The sequence below is a fragment of the Solea solea genome, chromosome 8 (assembly GCF_958295425.1).
Source record: "Solea solea chromosome 8, fSolSol10.1, whole genome shotgun sequence".
Lineage (NCBI taxonomy): Eukaryota > Metazoa > Chordata > Actinopteri > Pleuronectiformes > Soleidae > Solea > Solea solea.
This window is the reverse complement of record NC_081141.1, coordinates 5130487-5151349: the sequence shown is the minus strand read 5'-3', so window position 1 is coordinate 5151349 and position 20863 is coordinate 5130487. Positions and strand designations below refer to the sequence as shown.

General features: G+C 42.9%; 1 protein-coding gene across 17 annotated transcripts in view; it reads right to left on the bottom strand.

Annotated features, from left to right (window-relative positions):
* arvcfb (ARVCF delta catenin family member b) overlaps positions 1-20863 on the bottom strand; it is a 206474-nt gene that overhangs the window by 101906 nt on the left and 83705 nt on the right. For 14 of the 17 annotated variants that reach the window (XM_058635404.1, XM_058635403.1, XM_058635406.1 and 11 more), the window contains 2 exons: positions 16856-16948; positions 15229-15453 (listed from right to left, as the gene is read on the bottom strand). The exons of 1 other annotated variant lie outside the window; for it this stretch is intronic. In XM_058635404.1, coding sequence (XP_058491387.1) covers positions 15229-15420 — 192 coding nt within the window. In that variant the 5' untranslated portion in view covers positions 15421-15453; positions 16856-16948. Of the gene's footprint in view, positions 1-3828; positions 4052-15228; positions 15454-16855; positions 16949-20863 lie in introns of those variants that run through there. 2 more of the 17 variants (XM_058635405.1, XM_058635419.1) reach the window with 2 other exon arrangements.

Sequence of the window (20863 nt, the reverse complement as noted above, 5' to 3'; positions counted from 1 at the left end):
CATAGACCCCCAATGCTCCGCAGAACACAACCACAGAGTAAACACCGAAAACCTGAGGCTGTGGTCATATGATCCACAGCAGGAAAATACAGTGCACTATGTATAGTACGGTGTCAAACTTGCTGGGGTCAAATACCATTAATATTTAACATTTTTCTTATGTTTGTGTAACCACACTTGGTAGACCAGATGTCTGGTAAAGTTGCATTAGGAGATTTCAGATAAGAAAAGTCAATAAAATGTCTTTCAGAGAGATACCACAAATAATTAGAACTATACCAGGATTGATTTATGTAAGTTGATTAATTAATTATTAATTATCATTGTCAATTAAGTTTTGATTCATATATGTAGATCTGTACAATTGTCTAGCTAATGTCCTCAAACTGAGCTGTTCTCCTCTGAGTGACATGACTTAATAACTGCAGGGTAGTGACAAAGAGGCAGGAGGGATTTTGATTGTGCAGCTCAGATATTACTCCTGGAGCTGACAGCACTAGTGTCACTGTGTCTGCTTCACAAGTCTACATTCAATCAAGAAAAAAAAAAAACATTGTAATACAATTGTAGACAATAATGTGCAATTCAAGTATAATGAGGAAAAAAAAACAGAAAATGTAGCTTATGTAAACTCAAATTAAGGACGTTTCCAGAGCTCAATGAGATACTTCCAATTCCTTAATTAGTCAGATAATAAGTCCAGAGATATTCAATCTACAATTATATAAACCAGCAGAGAAATCAGCACAGATGGAAAGCTGTATCCAGCACATGTTTTGTTTATTTGCCTCACTCCCTGAGGATAGTGGCATTACAGGTTCTAAAAACCATTCTACCCTCCTGCTGTAATTAAACACTTTCTATTCAACATGAGCATGTTGAAATGGGACACAAAACCTCGCCATTGCTGCCATATTGTTTCACGCCATGGGTCAAGTGCAGCCATGAGGAGTAGTATGGAAAACATGGGTGACAATGGCCTGTATGCATGGACAGGCTGTGTGATGGGAAGGCCATCTGGTATCACCAGTCATCAAGCGTGTGTCACCATATGATCAAAGCTCTTCCCAGACTCTCACCCATTCAAAACACAACAGCCCTCATAACCCCCCTACTCTCATAATTCATTCACCCAACCCCCTTTACATGGATGCACTCTCCACAGCTATTGAGTGCTCATATGTTTCCGGTCATTGGCATTACTCTTGTTGGACCTCCACGCCCCCAAAACAATGCCTCTTCCTCATGCTCTAAATGTCTTCAAATATTGATCTGCACGTCTTCTACAGTCACACGAGCAGAGCCCGAGGAAAGGAACGGGAAAGAATGCACAAGTGCGGTTGTGTTGTCATAAAAATAACTAGATGGAGACAAGTTTGACAGTGATTTTGTTTGTATATGAACTTCGGCAATAAATCAAACAACATCAGATTTTGGGGGGGGGGGACGGTGCAATGTGAAGTTGCAGCGGCTCAAAGCCCTTCTGGCTGTCAGGCATCTGCCAGTAACCAGCGGTCTGAAGACAAGACCTGCTTTAGTCGGGCTGAATCACTGGTGAATTATTTTTGTTATTCAGACGGGTCCTTCTCGCTTGCGGAGGAAGAGTAAAGTCGGCTTTCTGATAGACTTTGGCAAGATGATGACTACTGGATTATTCATGATGTTTTCCTTTCTCCTCCACGACGAATCTGTTGTTCTATTTTTCATGAGCAGAAGACACCTCAGCCTCTGCGACTAAACTCAATAAGGTTTTGGGGGCTAGCCGGCTGGTGCAAAGTTCTAAAATAAAGGCCAGTTTATATTTAACTCAGACGTGGTCTGGTGCAGGCTGCCTCCACTAATTGTGGGATGCAGTAATCCACATTTGCTTACTGTAAGCTCTGCTGCAGCGTTACGGGGTCAAAGTAGAGCAGTATCTCTCTCTCTCTCTCTCTCTCTCTCTCTCTCTCTCTCTCTCTCTCTCTCTCTGTGCCCCTTGCATCTTCAAAATGAAAAGACACAGAGCTAAACAATGTTTTATCGATGACTGCAAACATTTGGTTAGTGGACTACACATGTATATGCATCGTAAAGCTGCACCTCTAAGCCTCACACACACATTTACCAGGTACATTGAATGCATCTTGAATGAATTTGGTAGCTTCTTAGCACTTGAGTTTGTTGTTGCTCATTCTCTTGGATGGGAGACTTTCCCTATAACTTAATTATATTCATTTAAAGTTTGTCATGTAGGTTTGGCCGGAGCACTGATGCTTGTGAGTTAGTTGCTGGGTGTGGGTGTGTGCGTGGGGCGTGTGTTCTCAGAGGCCTGGATAGCATAACTGTGCAAAAGGAAGGCGAACGAAAACATTAGACACTGAAACTGATCCACGCATGGATTAAGTGTGAGTTGGACACATGTTGACCAGCAGGTGCTTTCGAGCTGTGGAATGTTCAGTGTGGAGTTGAAAAGGTCACGCTACGACGCCGAAGTATGCCAACCATCTCAGTCCTACGGGGGGTCACAGTCCTTTGACCTATTTGGGGACGCATATGGAGAGGACATGCTCTCAAGTTGTAGACATGCAATTCATACCCCATTCCCTTAATCCAAGCCAACAAATTCCAATAGGCAACGTTTGCTCTGCTTTTGAGCCATTAACGCGTACCTGGAGTGCAGCCTTCAAACTTATCAAAACTCAGGGATGGAAAGAACAAAGTGAGGGTGAGGGAGAAATCTCTTTTTGGCGGACGCTCCTTGAGTTATCAAGTGGCATCCATCCAGGAGGGAATTGTTAATGCATTACTATCAGAGCTGACAGAATGTTTTTGTCTGCCAAACAGTGGGGTTTGGTAGCTCCACCCCTCTCCTCCCAGCAGAGGAGAGTAACTGCTGATGAGAGGTTGACCTTATTCAATCAGATTACTTTCCCTCCACTTTCCTTCCTTCTTTTTGGATATCGCTCTTCCTTTTTTTAGTGCATGTGAGCGCTGCCAAGCTCGGCGGGGGAAAAGAACGCTGGGATGGTGTAGGCTGCCTGAGTGGATGCACTTCAAACACAGGGAACACTTCCAAATAACGTACGCGCATCATGCCTTGGTACGTACACACCCACACAAACGCAGAGAGACACAGTTTGCGAGAGCTAACAAAAGCACATTCCTGTGGTATCTGTGCAAGTCAAAGACAAAGAGCGTTTTAATGCCATGTCTCTCACACGACTGGCACTAACAGCTCAGGCTGTAAATCCTGTCACCAGGCTCATACAGAGCCTCACAGGCAGCGATCGGGGGGGACAAGACTTGCAATACTTCACTGCTCGTCTGACCATCACACCTCATCATTCTATAGGATGGACAGGTCAGAGCCCAGGGATGTGTCATGGAACCCATGTGTCATCACAGTGCTTTACTGCAGAACACACACACACACACACACACACACATAGGACCACCAGCAAACATATTTCATGGTCAGGACTATTTACAGCATGAAATGGTCACTAAGTGGTGTAAGTACATAGTCCATACAGTATCTCATGTCATTGTAGCACAGGCATGAAATTTCCACACACATACGTGCACACATAGGTTACACACACACACACACACACACACACACACAGAGGGGGGAGAGAGAGCTCTAGCACTATCCTCCTGAAAGATGTAACAGAAATAAAGCTACACAATACACACAGAGAGTCCTGTTGCAGGATGAAAATAGAAAGGTTTCAACAAAATCGACTCAATTAGCAAGAGAAAGACAAGAAAAGACAGACAGAAGACACGGTAAGAGGAGAGAGAGACAGACAGAGAGAGAGAGAGAGAGGCAGTCTCAGCAACACTAACCTGCTTCACTTCAGCAGGCATGGTCCAATATCCCCCCTTCGTTCCCGATAAAAATAAGAAGCTCCCGCGGAGACGCGTGACAACTATTTCCACCTGGTCTGAAAAAAGTTCTCCTTCGCCTCCTCTCCTCTCCTCCCCTCGCGCTTTCCTCGTCTATTTACGTTGAGGTTTCCCTCTGTGAGCGCAGAGGCAGCAGCTCAGAAGCAAGCAGCCATCCTCTGCTCCGCCGTGTCAAGCCGGACAGAGTAAGGCAGGGCACTACCGGAAGTGGGACAAGGTGCGTTTCAAAATAAAAGCACGGATGTTCTCAAATATGAAATCACTAGGGGTTTTTTTTGTGAAGATGCAACTGTTTTCAACCAAATAAAATCTACTGATTTAAGTTAATACACATTAAAGGTTAACTGCGTCACATTTAGTACGGTGTATTAGAAGATAAAACTATTTATACTAAATATATATACGTTTTGGATCATCATTTTACAATAAAAAAAAATATATACATATATATGTTGTGTAGCCTTAGAATAAGCCCTTTAAATATACTCTAGGCAAGGGCCTTGCTTTACAGGGGCCTCCATCTTGCACTGCACCATCTTTACAGTAGCAGTGGTGAAAATGATGAGGGAAAAAGGACAAACTTCCAGATTATGTGAAGGCTTCGTTTATACGTTTATGTCGGTCATGTCAGTTAGATCAATCATCATCACACATCATCTTAGTGTAGTTCACACATACACATAACCGAAAGGGAAAGCGGGAGTTTCCTGACACCCAATGACGTATGTGTATCACTTTATCACAATCTGCAATCTCACCATTGGATGTAACTGGAGTACAGACTAACAGCTACTTTTTGGACCTGTGTGAGCTGTGATTGGACCAAAATCAAAATTCCTTATTCTTAACTATGCTGTTACCTCGTTTCCAGCGCATCGAAATAGACATATTTCCCATTGAACGGTAGTACACTGAATCACACCCAATATGACCAATAGAGGGTCTAATATGTCACTGCTTATGAAGAATATCCCAGATTTCAAAATAATTTAAAGAAACAAAAAATGTTAGCATTTACAAATTATTAATTTACATATTCTTACAGCGGACGATAAGGAATATTTTATATTCTATTACTGGTCATTGATAAACATGCATATCAAACTTTTAAGATGCAACAATGACACTTGTATCATATTTAATGTATTAACAACTACACGGGATACTATATGGTGTATAATATGTAGCAGTGAGAGCAGGAATGCTTTTACTTTGAAATGAGAATGACCTTATCCTATGTGATTTTGGCTACCTTTTTGAAAACAGCTGAAAAGAGGAGCCTACTTTCTCCTCAGCAGAGAGAGATGCTGTATGAATATCTGGAAATAGAGAAAGAGATGGGGGGGGAGCATCGCTTCGCACTACACCCCTCCCCTATAACGAAAGGAGGAATCCATGAAAAGGAATGGAGCCAAACTAACTGTGTATGTGCAATATGCACACACACACACACACACACACACATAAAAGTTGGCCAGAGTGAGAACAAAAACCACTGGGGCTGAGAGAAAGGGGAAAGAGGAGGTGTGTTAACAAAAAGAAGGGTTCCCAGACAGGCAGCAGGAGCTGTGAAGCCGCTTTCTCTCCTCCTCCTCCTCCTCCTATCTCTCTCTCTCTCCACTCATCCTGCTCATTGGGTCTGTGTCTCTCGCTCTATCTCTGGCTCTCTGGCATCTTAGTGGGGTGGGACCAGCTCCCTCTATACACTCCAGCTGCGTCTGTCTGTCAACCCATCAACCCCTCCTCCTTGTTGGCAAAGACAGAGAGAGACCAGGAAAAGGAGGGACAAGGGGGGGGGGGACAGGGGCTCACACACACAAAACAAAAGTTGCCCCTCCTGGAGGAAAGGCACCCCATACTCTGCAGATTTTTTTACACCCTTTTCACACCCTCACATGCACACACAGCTCCTTCTCTGCGACTCTTTGTCCCGTTCCTCTCGCTGCACTTGATGTGAGGGAGGGGTGGAGCGTACGTGGAAGAATTCGCATTCAAGTCGCTGTGACTGTGACCAAGGCTGAATAGGAATGTTAATCTAATAACGTAGATCGACGTTTAGCAAATTGAAAGGAGTTTGAACAGGGGAGAGAAAAAGGATGACTGGTCTAAAATAAACGGGAGAAAAAGGAGAAATTCCAAAACGGAGCGGAAATGGCTGAGGTTTTGCATTCCACCCGCTTGCCAGTGTTATTTCATTTCCCTGAATGTTACTGCATTACATTTGTTCTTAATGAAAGACATGGCCCACCATGCAACATTACATCGAGACCTTTTTCCTTATCTCCAACAGTGTGATTAACAATTCATCCGACCAACGCCACCTTTCAAAAAAGCAGTTAAAGAGGAATATCACACACGATGTCACGTTCCATTTACGGCATTTAAGTGTTGAGTGACTTTCATAACCGTATTTATAAAATCCATTAAGTGCTCTAGAATACTCGTGAGAGTAGATAAGAATGTCCAGTTTTAGTTGACTGTTGGCTCAACGTTTTACAGACTTTCACGTGGCCAAGATTTTGCGATTTATTATCTCAAAACAGTGACTGGGAAGCCCTACGTGCTCACTACGCTTTGCTTTGGCCCCACAAACTGTGCAAGGGTCCTTCATCCACTCCCCTTGGGTCAATAAGAACTATAGGATCATAACAACTTCACATTTCTTCATTAAAATACACAAGTTCAGTTGGATGTTCATGCACGAATAACTTTGAATTCTTTACACGGGATTGGTGAAATGTTCTCTGTTTAATTCAAATTAAACAGACAAGGCAACACCTGCAAGCAGGCTCCTATTGGATGATACCAGCTGTCAATCACTGTCATCATGTTGTATTAAAGAAAACCTGAAACTAGCGACTGAGTCAGGAAAATGTTCAATAATGTTATAAATCATGTGAGAAATAGACTGATTTTACGGTAAACTTCCATTCAAGTTCTTTTTTTTTGCAACCAGATGAGACGCCCCCTAGTGGATAAGTGCTTAGTTCCTTCCGACTTCGTAAGTGTCACTGTTTAACCCTTGGTGCTCACGCATGCTTGGTAAATTGGCGTGGGAATAATACACAACGCCTTATATGGACATCCTGTTTGTGTGTGTTTATTGGTCACATACAGTAGAAAATGCGTTGTTGAGTCAAAATTATGACTCATTTTATGTTGCACTTTTTTTGGTAGCAATATGAAGTTGCAATAATTGTGCAAAAGTCACAAAATTAGACAGTTTTTTTCTTTTATTTCTGTTCATAAAAGCGAGTCAAGCGAACCCTGAAGCGTGGCAAGTTTCCAAATTCCACAAATTCAATCAGATTTTAAAAATTTTGAGTGCTTTTTGCTCAGGTGTGTTTACATAGTTGGTGAAAAAGAAAAAAAAAGTCAAAAATAAAAAGGATATAAGACACTCTATATTGCACATTCTTATAGCCTCTGTATTTACTGCACGTTTTAACATAGTAATGGGGAAAAAAAGCAGCCTAAATGCTCTGTGTTCCAAGGGTTAAATAAAGGTTTGATCTCATCACTGGTGACAAATTGCCATTCTTTGAACCATACTGCCACAATGGTAATGTCCTCAACATCCCGGGCAGGTGACACAGATCATACGGACGCCTGCTACCGACCCGCGCGCGGGGTGTGTGTGTGACATTAATGTACGAGATGTGCGAATAATCCAGGAATTGTAATCAAACCTAACCGAAGTCAGCACAAACGTGTCAAACAGATGGTGGAAAAGTTAATGTGCAGCAACAAGGCTGCGTCGACAGCCAGACACCTCCAGTGAAGCCGCATCTGTTTGGATCGTGTTTTTTTTTCACTTACAGCAAATTCCAGATACCAGAGAGAGAAACAGATGGAAGAAGAAATTAGTTTAAGCCGATAGAGAAAGTAGAAACATAAGCAACGTATATGGTGTTTTGTATTACTATCTTTAACTTTAGGGGGTTTATAATATTCACTGGACAATGTTGGAGCCTGATAACAAAATAATGCATGTGTGTACAGGACCAAGATGATCTTCTCTACTACAGGCTCACTGCTGTTTATTCTAACAATGGAACAGTTTGCAAAAAAAAAAAAAAAACCTTTTCTAATGACTTGTACTATCATGTTTTATTCCCCCCCCTTGAAAAACGGCTACTCAGCGATGCAGAGGATTAGAGTCCAATCTATTTGGGACCTTTGTCTTGCAAAAAAGGCAATTTTCCCTTTCACATTGGGAAATAAAGTTCAGACCAAACGCTTCTATTGTCTGCTTTTATGTCCCAATCCTGCAAGAATGAAATACGGCTATTAGTTTTATTACTTTTTCCTAGTTTTCCATCATGTCACGAGAACTGGGACACGTGCAAAAACAGCAGCATTCTAAATGATTTTTCAGTCATTTTTCATTCACATTCATTTTAAGATAAACATATATATTTGTAATTCAATATATTGAGTACACCGCACTTTATATGTTTAGGTAAGCCACAGCGTTTTGGCAGAAGCTGCATTTGTGACAGTGATGAATCTGAGTCCAGTCGCCATTATTTTTCTATACATTGAATTAGGGCTGTGTGTTATTTTAACCTTGTGATTGATGTTTCTATGTAAAATCACAGATTTATTATAGCACTAACATGTATAGATTCTCTCACTTAAACACTATTTGCACATTATACAGAAAAACAAACTCAGGAGCCACTAAAGCCCTTTAAATTAGGCATAAGAGAATCATTTATTGTGTGTTCTCATATTACGTTGCCACTCTTCTGTTTAACTCACAGTAAGTGCAAACAGCCACCGTTCCCAGAGTGATTAACTGTGCTTGTTCAAGCCTCTTCTTCTTTATATAATGAGTGTATTTGTGACACATAACATCCTCTCTAAGAAAACTCAGAGACTCGGTTTCTATCTGTTGAGCCAGTTTTGTTATTTGACCTTGGCTAACACACTCGCAGTATCGCAGACTATACCTGGCTGTGGAGAGTCTTGAGTGCGTGTTTTGCATTGCACTGCAAGATAGATGACATTTCCCACCTATAGCATATAGCTGGCATTCTTTAGGAATGCTGGGTGTGGCTCTTTGGATGATGTGGGGCGGGTATTCGTTGTCAAAGGTCAGCAGCCACAGGAAGTAAACAAAACACAGCTGCGGTAAAGGCTCGATATTATATACAAATATAACTCAATACAGTCTTTTTGCTTCATTTATTTTAAGATAAATAACTCATATTCTGTTCACTGTAGTCTTTACAGCCTGTGCTTAATGTACACATTTATGTGGCATTTAGGGTTTTTGGAACTCCATTTGACCAATTTCTGATCCAGCAGTATCAGAGGATCAGGATATCTGACTGATATAAATGTAGAATGCGATAAAATCCCCCAAAAAAAAAAGAATCCTATAAATCACGTGCAGCGACTGTAAAATGTCCATAAAAATTCAGCAAAAGCATTTTAGCTGAGTCATGTTTGGGCTGTTTATTTCTTCTTTATGGGCGAGAAAATTGATGTCTTTGACTCTTGGACAAACAGCTTCATAGTTCATAAATGGTCTAAAATGACTGTATCAGAATAATAATATCAGTACATACTGTCCCATATCGTCCCATCCCAAATTGCAAATACTGAATTTCATATTGGCTGAAATGTAATATTCAAAATGTATTTTTTTTTTACGGCACTCCATGGAAAAGATGCTTACTAAACAGTTTGTTTTTAGTCAGCCGCCTGAATGAGGCCGTCTTTTCACACATTCCTGCAGCACTAGCATCACTCTCAGACGGCTCACATACCGAGCCCGACCTCCTTCCACTTCACCCCTTTCAAATCCTGCAACATATAAAGAGAGGGGCCCATAGTCTGGCTTCAGCTGAAGACAAATTGCATGATTTCCAGACTGTGTTTGTGTGTGTTGTTTGACACACACACATGCAAAGGTCTGCAGATTCCTGGCTCTGTAGTGTCCAGTCTTTTACAGTCGGTTTAGCCTCAGGCAATGCCAGACCTCATACAGTCAGTCAGCCTGAGTGCAAAATCATCTCATCTGTGTGTGTGTGTGTGTGGTTGTATGACTGTACTGCTATAAGTTGACGTTGCTGCATATACTGTACGCCCACCCAATGAAAGATGATAAAATACACGCCTGAGTCTTTATTCTTTCCCCAAATATCTTTGATTTCTCTGTCGAGCTGTGGCCCTGGCCTCCAAGCACTTTTAACCAAAGTCAATTTGTTCTATTTTTTGATTCCAAAAGACAGTTTAAAGGCGAACAAAAGAAAAGTTGGGCTCTAAGTCCTTTAGGTGTAAGGAATGTTCTCTTCAATAAAGCGCAAATTTACCCGAGCAAAACAACTGACCGCAGCTTCTGGTCCTCATTTTTTTTTTTTACACGCTTGTAAGTCATGTCGTAAAAATGTCACGGCAGTTAGTTAAACGCATGATGATGATTAAATCAAGACTTTCGAAGAACACCTCAGGCCGCACGACAAACCTCTAAAACTGTTTTCAATTAAGCGTCTTCTGTTTTTGGTTCCGGCCTTGTTTGGATATTCTGGTGGAGACTGAGAGGTGAGGTCACATTCCACAGGTGGCGTAGGTGTCCTGGGAGGAGGAGGAGGAGGACGCTTTATTTCAAACACATTGGGCAAAAATAGTTTAGTCTCTGAACTTAACAGGCAGGTCCACGGTCATCTCCAAGTACGAGGACTTCCACGCACTCCGGCCGTAAAAGACATTTAGCTCCTCTATTCACCTCTGGAAGTACGCGGCGGTGATGTGTGGTCAAGGAAACGGGAGCAGTTTTCACTCCACTCTTGATGCTTTTAGAGAACATAATGGTTTAATGGATTGTGATCAAACGGCAGCGAGGCGCGCCGCGGTCGACACAGAGTCCCCCAGTGTTTGGTTGGCTGGGTTGGAAGAGAAAGGCTTGGAAACATAAATAGCCCACAGTACAAAAATTCTATTTTATAGATACCTCGCTTTCTGTGTTTATCTGAACAAGTGGATTATGCACAACCCCAGCCTTGAGTAAGAAATCTTGTCCTTCCTCAGCGGCTCCTGGGCCGAATCGAGACACAGAAAGGACTTGCCCACCTCCATCATTAGCGGCGTGGTTCAAAGTGTGTCTCCTAATGGCGAGAAGGGAGTGAATAAATGATGATCAAGAACATAAATAGCACCCACACTTCACTGTTTTAGTCGAGCCTGAGCAAATGGACCCTTTTGGCTCCAAAAACTCAGTAAAATGTCAGGATTCACCGACAATCACTGGTCCCTTTGTTAGGTTTACCTGTTGAACTGCTTGTTAACTCTAATATCTAATCAGTCAATCACATGGCAGCAACTTAATACACTAGGCATGGTGAAGCTGACTTGTTGAAGGTCAAAGCATCATGCACCAGGATGGAGAAGAAGAAGAAGAAGGTGGCAGGTGGAAGGTGCAGAACCTCTGCAGTAAGATATACTGGCACTTTGCAGATAGAGAACCACTGGGAAAGTGGAAAATGTATCCTCAGCACTGAAATGATTTCATGGAGTTGCTGCTCCATTTGCATCACTCTGCTGTATGAAGAAGTCAATACTTTCACACAGACTAAACTGTTGAGGTATTACCTCATTTATGGAAACATTGTCAACTGACAGCAATATTGTTTGAATTGAAATGTGAACTTCTCTCACAGGCTGCGAGGAAATAAGCAAAGGAGGAGGACGACGGAAACAGTGCGGCATACAAAAATAAACAAAGAGGCACTTTCACCCCAAGGTAATTAGGGTATTTATGGGAGGCGAGAAGGTTCTTGATGGCACAGGGAGGGATGAAGACAAGAGAAGACAGAGGAAGGGAGGGGGCAAACTAGGGCTCATTGTTAGGCAGGTGATTTACGAGGGTACAGGAGCTCCCGGGCCCTGCCAGTGGAAGGATAGATCTTCTGTCGCTATAGCACCCTCAGCCCTTTGTATCCATTGTGCCTAGACAGGGCTGGGGGAATAAAAGTGGGAGCAGGGCGGGTGAAGGGATTGTTGGGTCGAGTATTTGCGGTGCCATTGCAGGGCCGGGGCCTGTACATCTTCACCGCAGACAGAGGCACGGATCAAAGGCAGCACTGTTCCCTCTCTCTGAAGCTCACGCGCCTTTGAAAATTTCCCACAACATTTGCACAAGGGATAGCATCCCTCAGCCGGGGTAGAATCCCACTGAATATAGCAGTGAATACCAAACACCAGCATTTTATGATGTCCACTGAAGACAAATAATTCACGAGTTCCAGGGCTCAACAACAGTTCACGTTTATCTTTCTCTTGTCAGGGGACAAACGTCACTTGTACGATAATAGGAGGTGATCAAAGAGACAAATGGTCACCACATACGTCATACACATGATATTCTACTTTCCCCCTGCATTTACAATCTCTCTCAATTTTATATACCTAAATATAACGACAATAATTCACTTTTTTTTATTTAATCGTATGGTATCGTCATGTTTTTGGTGCTTTTTTGGACATGCTGCACTGCAAAGGCTGGAGTTTCATCTTCACCACTGTTTTTCTGAACGTTTGTGAGTGTTGTTTGGGCGTATTGTGGGGAAAATCTGCTTGTCTTCTTCATGTATTTAGTTTAAAAGCTGTGAATTGCACGTGATGTCAAGACGCCGTCATTTTCAAATCATATTCATTTCCCTACTAAAGAAATTTCAATTTAGTCTTCAGGCTTGAATGTTGAGCCTTTTCAAAGCTGGGTGATTGTCTGCACTAAGAGAGGGGAACTATGCATGCACCGGGCAGCGGCAGTGGGTAGATTAGACGTCTGGTGTATATGAAATGAGGTCACCTTCTCTCTTCGCTCCAGACAGACATGGTTGTCTGAGTGCTGTCTGCCTTTCTGCACACAATGAACTGTCATCACGCAACACTTGACCTTTCAGAGCCTTGGCGATAACACTCCAGGCAAAAAATCACTTACCGAAGGGTAACGAAGGCAGCGTATGATCTTAGCATGTGCGACGCACATCTCGGGGCCGCGTGAATGCGGATTGCGAGGCGCATCGGTCCATGTCACTGAATCACGACAAAGCACCTCTTCAGTAACGCTAACGGAGTGTTTTTAGCGCAGCATAATCACGGGTTATCTTGCGTGACAACAACTCATAAAGTGTAATATTGAAGTGAGTGAGAATCTGAATTCAATTAGTAATTTCCACCAGCTCTACTCGCCTCGCCGTGGCATAAAAATGTGGGTTAATCTCCAACAACTACCAGGAGTCTCTTTACAAGTCTACTCTGGGTGTGAAACTGTGCCGTTTCGTGCCGTGCCGAGGCGAGTAGAGCCGGTGGAAATACGGAAATAAGGTCTTGGAAGGTGTCAAATATCCTGCATCGACATCAACATAGGCCAAAATAAATATCCCTAAATAATATAAACAATAATAACATGAACTACAGTCTTCCAAGTCATGCACACTCTGGTGAGTTATGTTAGCATTAGAGGGTGATATATTAATTGCTTATCTCTCTTAAACAGTAATTAAAATCCTTTTGCTCACTATAACATACATACTGTATGTGTAGCACCGTTTCACAGGAATCCATACAAGATATTTATTATATGTAAATATTGTCACATTCACCAAAAGTCTCGTCACCGACCCCTGACATCGCGTCAGGCTACAAATCTCATTGACATTAAATTCAGTGAGGAAACGACTCTGATGGCTTAAATCCACACAACGCTGTCAAAACACCAGCGTGTTATTTACTGGGGTGTTTGGCTGCTGTCCAGGGCCCGCGCCTCACTGTTCTGGACGCAAGAAAAACATCTCAGTGACCCTTCGCAGCGGTGATTATAAACCACGCCGATCTTGAACGGTGGGAAAAGGGACTGATGATTAGACACGGTGTGTTCAAAGGTGAGTTCTCTGCAGCGGGGCAGGACGTTGATCAATAACTTCTCCCGCTCATTAGCTGTCTGCATGCATCTGATTTATCAGTCTGGGTACACTGGACCTGAGGTTGTGAGTCTAAACCCCCGAAAGATACTTAATTCATCATGCAGCCGCCATTGCACGCAAAGATGAGATAGAGGGGGACAGAGAGAGACCTGACGCAATCCTCTCTCATGTCACCTCATTATGTGAAATGCACACACACACACAAACCTTTTTTCATATCTTAGTGACGACACACTATGGACATAATGCATTTCCTAGCCCCTTACCCTAACCTTGACCATCCCTAACCCTGAAAAAGCCCTTTAAAGTTGTGGGGCCCAGTTGTGGGGCCCAGTTGTGGGGTCTTTCTTGTACCTTAACATTAACCTTCAACCTTTGACTTAAACAAAACATAAACATAATGCCAACTGAAATTTAAACTAAACCCTTTTGAGGTCTTAACCCTTAAAAAGTAATTTAAAGTTTAAAGACCAGCCCTAATGATGGTCAAAATGTCCTCACAGACTCACACACACACACACTCTCTCTCTCTCTTCATTTTTCTCTTCACGAGGCCAAATTGGCAGCACGCCCTGTAAGAAATGAACAGTGACACAAGATAAATACCACAGGCAAATTTAGCCAAAGCAGCTCCATCTCTTCAGGTTTCTCTGTATCAATAAAACATGAGCGCGCCCACTTTGCTGTGATTAAAGGTGATCCGTCCCGGGCGATGCAGGTGCTGCATTTACGAGACTGTGCTTTCAAATTCTCGTTATTAAAAAAATGTGTCCGAGACGCTTTCTGATGATATGCGGCGCAAACACAATCCTCCCAGAGTTCCCCTCAAAGGCAGGAATCAACCAAACGATATGATGTCTGACCTTGGAGTTGCTAATAGAGGAAGTGTTAACCTTTGCATTTTTTTTTTTTCTTCCTCTCAGCGGTGAACAGTTTGAAGATGTGTCGATCAGCGGGTTGTTGTGACTGCTGACATTTTTCGGGGGGGGGGGGGGGGGGTGACAGCTGTCTCATTTCTACATCACACATTTCCTGCTCATACAGAGTTGACGGGAGCCCTGACCACGACTGTAATGCCCCCGCCCCCCCCAAACACATACTTTGGCCAGAGACGGGCCACATCCAATCAACAACAGCACCGCCAGACAATATCCAAGAAAGGAAAATGGGATTGGATGACAGGCAATGGCATCGAGGGAGGGGGGTGAAGGAGTATTGTCCACAACAGTGTCCCACATCAGAGGGAGACTGAACAGAGATATTATGGAGTTCCGGCGGTGATGAAAAGCAATGATTGGGACCAAACATGACGATGGATGAACTTGCTCAAGTGGAAGGAGGGAACAGATGAGGTGCGGACGTCACTTTGCTGATGGTGCAGGTTTTGGCTGGCGTTGTCATTTACCTGCATCACCACCTGCTGCCACGCTAGTGGTTGGCTGGCGGTGGAGCTGGGAGGCAGGTTGGCGCGCTCCAGCTGCACGGTGACGTTGCGCCGCTCCTCCTCGAGGGCTCGGGTCAGCTGCTCGAAGCGCGCCTCCTGCTCTTTCACGGAGGCCAGGATGCTGGCGGCCGAGCGAACGTCATAGTCCTCCATGTCCGGTGTCGGTCGCGCGTTGTACGGATCTTACTAAGCGGTAAAGGGAGGGAAGAGAAGGGGGGAGGAGGGGGCACCATGTCATTAACGTGCCCCTGACCCAAGGAGGTGGGTGAGTCATGAGCCAAGATAGGACTCTGATGACTTTATTGCATTGCTGATGTTTTAAAATGTACTTTTTTACAAATTCAAAGACTTACTTTGACATTTGTTTGAAGAAACTGAAAATAATAAATAATAAGTAACCCACAAGAACAGTTCAGTTCAGGATACCTGATTTACTGATGATGTTTAAAGAGATAATTCATGAATATGAGATAGTTTTTGTTTTTCTAAATTTTACAAAGCTTCTTTGCAAATGGTTGCATTTATGTGAATGTGGGCAATTTAGAGCTTTGACTAAAGATTATTTCCGTAACCGATTAATCTGTCGATTATTTCCTCGATTGATCGAGTCATTGTTTGGTCCATAAAATGTTTGAATGATTTCTTTGTCTCATGGAGCAACGGAAGGAAGAAAACCTTCCCATTTAAGAAGCTGAAACAATCAGAAATCATGTTTTCCTAATGAAAAAAAGCCTCAAACCGATTTATCGATTATCAAAAAAGTTGATGATTCATCAAGTAATTATTTCAGCTCTAGGGCAATTTAATAATTATTCATAGAGAATATAATTTAGGTCAAACTAAAGGGCCAAAAGCTTCTCATGAGTAATCATCTATTATTATAGTGTGATTTTTTTCTTTTTTTAACTTAGTCAGACACAACAAATTATTGCATATTTATTTTTATATACTTTCCATGACTACCAGCAGCTTGAGGGAAGTGTCTGTACTGTAACTAATAGGAAAAACCTTTGGTGCTGAGCACGAGCCAACTTCAAGCACTGTATCAAACCACTTTAAACTAGTTTCTGGAGTCAACACCCAGATGGAGCGAGGTCAAATTTGTCCCACAGAGGACGCCTGGATGTGAGAAGCGCCCAGACGTTTGAGCTCTATTCTCTCTTGTCATAAAAACAATCACGTTGCAAGAGGAAAACACGGCCCGTGAAACAAAACAGCACGGCACACTGTCACAAAAACAAAGATTCTCGCTTTGTGCACATGAGGCAAGAGGTGGAGAGGAGTGATTTGTGTCCCTACAAACAAACAGTCACAGCCAGCACGGAGGAATGGGCTCGGTTAAATTCATGCACAGAATAATGCATTCTGACAGACAAGCGCGGTTGCAGGCACAAATCCAACACATGCAAACTTCCCCGCAGACACCCAGGCCTGGTATCTCACACACACACACACACACGGACACTGTCCTCTATAAACAATCAGGATTTCTAGATAACAGTTGCAAGCCAATGGTGGTATGATATCAAGAAGGCTGACAGCACAATAACAAATGGGGTTGGAAATATCAATCCACCACAATACAGACCGAGTAGATAAGCGGGCCAAGAAGTGTTAGAAAACAGACATCCCCCACTCTAACCGAGGCAGAGGGAAGAGACCGCGAGAAGCACGGAGAGAGCTGGAAGAGAAGGGAAAGAAAAACATGGGGACGACAAGAGAAAAAAGGGGTTAAAAGAGGAATAAAAAACAGATTTAAGTGGTAAAACATTATGTCAAAAATAATAATGTACACTTTAGACAGGCATTCTTCAACTCTCCTTACAAATAAATAAATAAATAAATGTATTATTTTTCTCTTTGGGCAGAGTGGGCAGCCACCGCGGGGCTCCCCACATTCATAGTTTGTTATTTAAGAAATATTATCTCATTTTTCCAAACCTAATGCGAAACAGAAATTGTGAATTCAGTAAATTGTGCAAAAACGCCCCCCAAAGCCAAGAAACGGGCCGATCCTTGCCATCTCTGTTTTATTCAACAGTTAAATCTTTCCAAAAAGTTTTCCAAGCGATATTTTTCCCGGCTGCGGCGCAGGCTTTGTGTCTTCATATACGTGAGGCTGTGACATCATCTTCTGGACCGTGGAGGAGTTTTTTCCGAGTTTGGGATCAATAAAGCGCACGTATCTGTCTAAGAGTAGACGGATGATAAAAGACATCGGAGTAGGCTGTAGCCGATCTTGCCACCGAGACGCGCGATAATCAAGGAGAGGGAGCGATCAATGCAGATGAAACAAAAACAGTGTGTGTGTGTGTGTGTGTGTGTGTGTGTGCGTAAAAACAAGCTTCATTCTTCACTATAAGAACTGGTGAGTGCAATGCCCTTATTCCCTTTGAGGCACACAATCCCGCTTTGATGTTGGCTGCGTGCGGATGATTTATTTATTTGGCGTGGAGTCTCTTCTGACAAGACTCTTCCTTAACTCCAGCGCTGGTTTTTGTTGTTGTTGTTGTTGTTTTTCATAACAATAAAGTTAAAGTTGACATCCATGTGACTGAAGTCTACCTGCTGTTGAAAGGTTGTTCTCGTTTAAATGATAACATTAATCACAGGGGGTATTTATCGGGATCATGTAGTAGGGGTGTTAAACTGTGGCCCTCCAATCGATTACATGCGGCCCACCCACCACACAGGAATATAGACAGAATATAAGATTAAATGTATTTGTTAGCAATATTTTTTTATCATAGTAATAAGACATCTGGTTGTAATCACTGCGTTATGGTCAACATTAAATGACATCACATTTAAGCTGTTTTAATTACAGTTATCCTCGTCATTATTTGCTAAATTTTCTATTCATTTCTATGCTTTTAATGTGAAATACACATCGTTTCATATCAAAACAAGCACTTTTACTTTCTAATTTCATAATGAATATCTCATATTGGTCACTCACTAATAAAAAGTTGTTGTTTTTTGCACCATTTTTTCCTCTAGACCGGCCCCCCCTTGACCAGACTAGATGCTCATTTGACACTCTTGACAATAAACAATAAATCTATCCACTACTTCAAATAACTGACAGCAGCCATGTTAATTGGTCGTACTTGGTGATGGACTTTAATGATTCACGGCCTTAAAGGGTTATGTGGGGGGGGGGATAGGGGTGGTGGTGGGCGTAGCCTCTGCTTCCTGAGTCATAAAGGGAATAATATGGAAGGCATGTCAGCGACGCCCCACAGCTTATCATTAAACACTGACTTCTGGGCCCGTACTCAAAATAGCCCAGAATGCACAGGGAGGGGCATCTGAAGAATTCCCCTCTGCCACCGTGACAGCCCTAGTTTTTTTAAAGCCTTGGTTGAGCAGATGTGTGCTAATGACCTCGGTCAGATGGGAGGTCTGTAACTTTAACCCCATCTTCAATCACGTACACGGGAAAAGTCAAGTTGTAGGAAGTTTATGAGCGGAGAAGAGCTAATCAAACACATTTTTTATTTCAATGAATTCTACAATAGGAAAGTGTGCAAGATTTGACTTTTCTGAAAGCGTAAACAGGCTCATATTCCATGGGTGGATTGGATGCAGTGTCTTGCCGTCGCGAGGATAATGCCCTTCAGCACAAAAGCTTATGTTCTAAAAATAGGCACCGCAATAAATATATCCACACGCGTGCGTCCGCGAATCTAAGCGCAGATTGGCAGATCAGATGCAGCGGTCACTCACTGGAATAGATCCTTGCCGTCGTATTCATTAAGGCTGACGGACTCCGCTAGCACAAATCCTTCAGTGACAAGAGCCCCTGCTGTCGTAACTCCTCTCTGCGGTCAAATTGAAAGCATTTAACTGTCGTTATTCTCAGATTATACTGTTAATGTCTTATTATTATATGACACAACAACAAAAAAATGATTTCGAATGGGTTTAAGTGAGGAGAATCTGGCTGAGCTAAAGCCTTTTTCGAATTTCCCTCACTGCCAAGATGTGATTCTCATTCTGTGTGTATATGGAAATGTTTCCGCACAGATTCTGACCGGAGCAAGCTGGAATCACAACATTTCATCTTATTCTTGGACTGACATTATACCTATAGACATATTACTACACGTCCAGTCAAAGTCTCTATGGACTGTAGCACAACACTTTCCATTACAGTAGGTGGCGCACTCTTGTTTTGGTCAAAAAGAGAGAATCAAAACGACTGTAACCATGGAAACTTGAAGAAGTTCGCTGGTACCCACACACTTGCAACTCGGCACAAGGTAATACAGAAGAAGTCCCGGTGAATAATAGCCTCCGCCGGAATGGAAAAGTGAGATTGAGTATTCATGCGTGGTGCACTAGACTGACGACGAGCCTCGCCTCGGTCTGAACTGACCTGCTGAACCTTGTGTACGCACATGAGGACATGTGAAGCTGACGCAGAGCAGTAAGAACGAGCCGACCCTCAGCTGCTGCTCTTTACTGCCACTTTTATGTGCTGCTCTTTAATAAATTATGTATGAACTGCTGTATTATGTGTATTGCCACGTCGTATTTTCTGTTGTGCTTTCTGGATGATCTTGAAAAACTCCCCTGCAAAGGGACTATAGACTGACTGTGTCATGTCTATTAATACGCTTTGTCCTTTTTTTAAACTAATAATGAAATAACTGCATAATTCTAAAAGGCAGATGGCGTTGTAGTTTCCCTGACGACTCGATGTGCGTTCTCCGTCCTAGACGTTTGAGTTGCATCAGTCCTCTCGCACCGGTCGACGCAACCCCACCCAATTTGCATATTCTCCAAAATGTCTATTCAATTTTGTCTCCAGGAGTCAAAGAGGACACAGATGAGATCTATAGCTCCTGTGGAGGTCACCCAGCGCAGAGGCAGCATGTGGTGCATGTCCTTAGGGGCATGGATAGGGGGTTATAATGAGGAAAGAGGAACAGATTTGCAGGTGAAAGATGAGGATAATTGAGTGTGACCATCAGTGCCCATTATTAAGTTAGAAACATTCACCTGATTAGGGACTAGGAGGGTGGCAGCCCCTTTCCAGAGGCTGTAATTGCAGTGCAGATTAATTCCTTGTCTAAATCCATCTGATGCCCATCCGAGGATGCAGCTTTCAGTGGCACAAGTGAGAACTTAAGAACACCTGCTCCTGCTTCTGTGTTTGCATGAGTGGGTGGACAGTACGTGTGGGTGTGGGTTTACATGTGAAGATGCGGTGGGCGGAAGCAGTCTTCAACCTGCTCTACCTGCTGGACCTCTTGTTACAGTCAGCCACCTATAGCCCCAGCTCGACTCGCCTCGGCACGGCACGGCACGGCACGGCACGAGTGACTTGATGTTAGTTTGAATTAGTTGTGTTTGTGTAGAACAAACAAAGGTCTTATTCATCATTAGATGCTATAGACATGACAATTGGACACAATAAAACTATTTCCTTTTTGAATACATTAAATAGCATTAAATCAAAGCAGACAGAGAGAGATGCTCTGTCACAGAGAACGATTCTCCCTCCAATTTAAGATTCCAGATGGTGTGAATTTCAGTAACATTTAACAAAGTGTTAATGCTCAGAGGGGCATTACCGAGTGATTCCAGG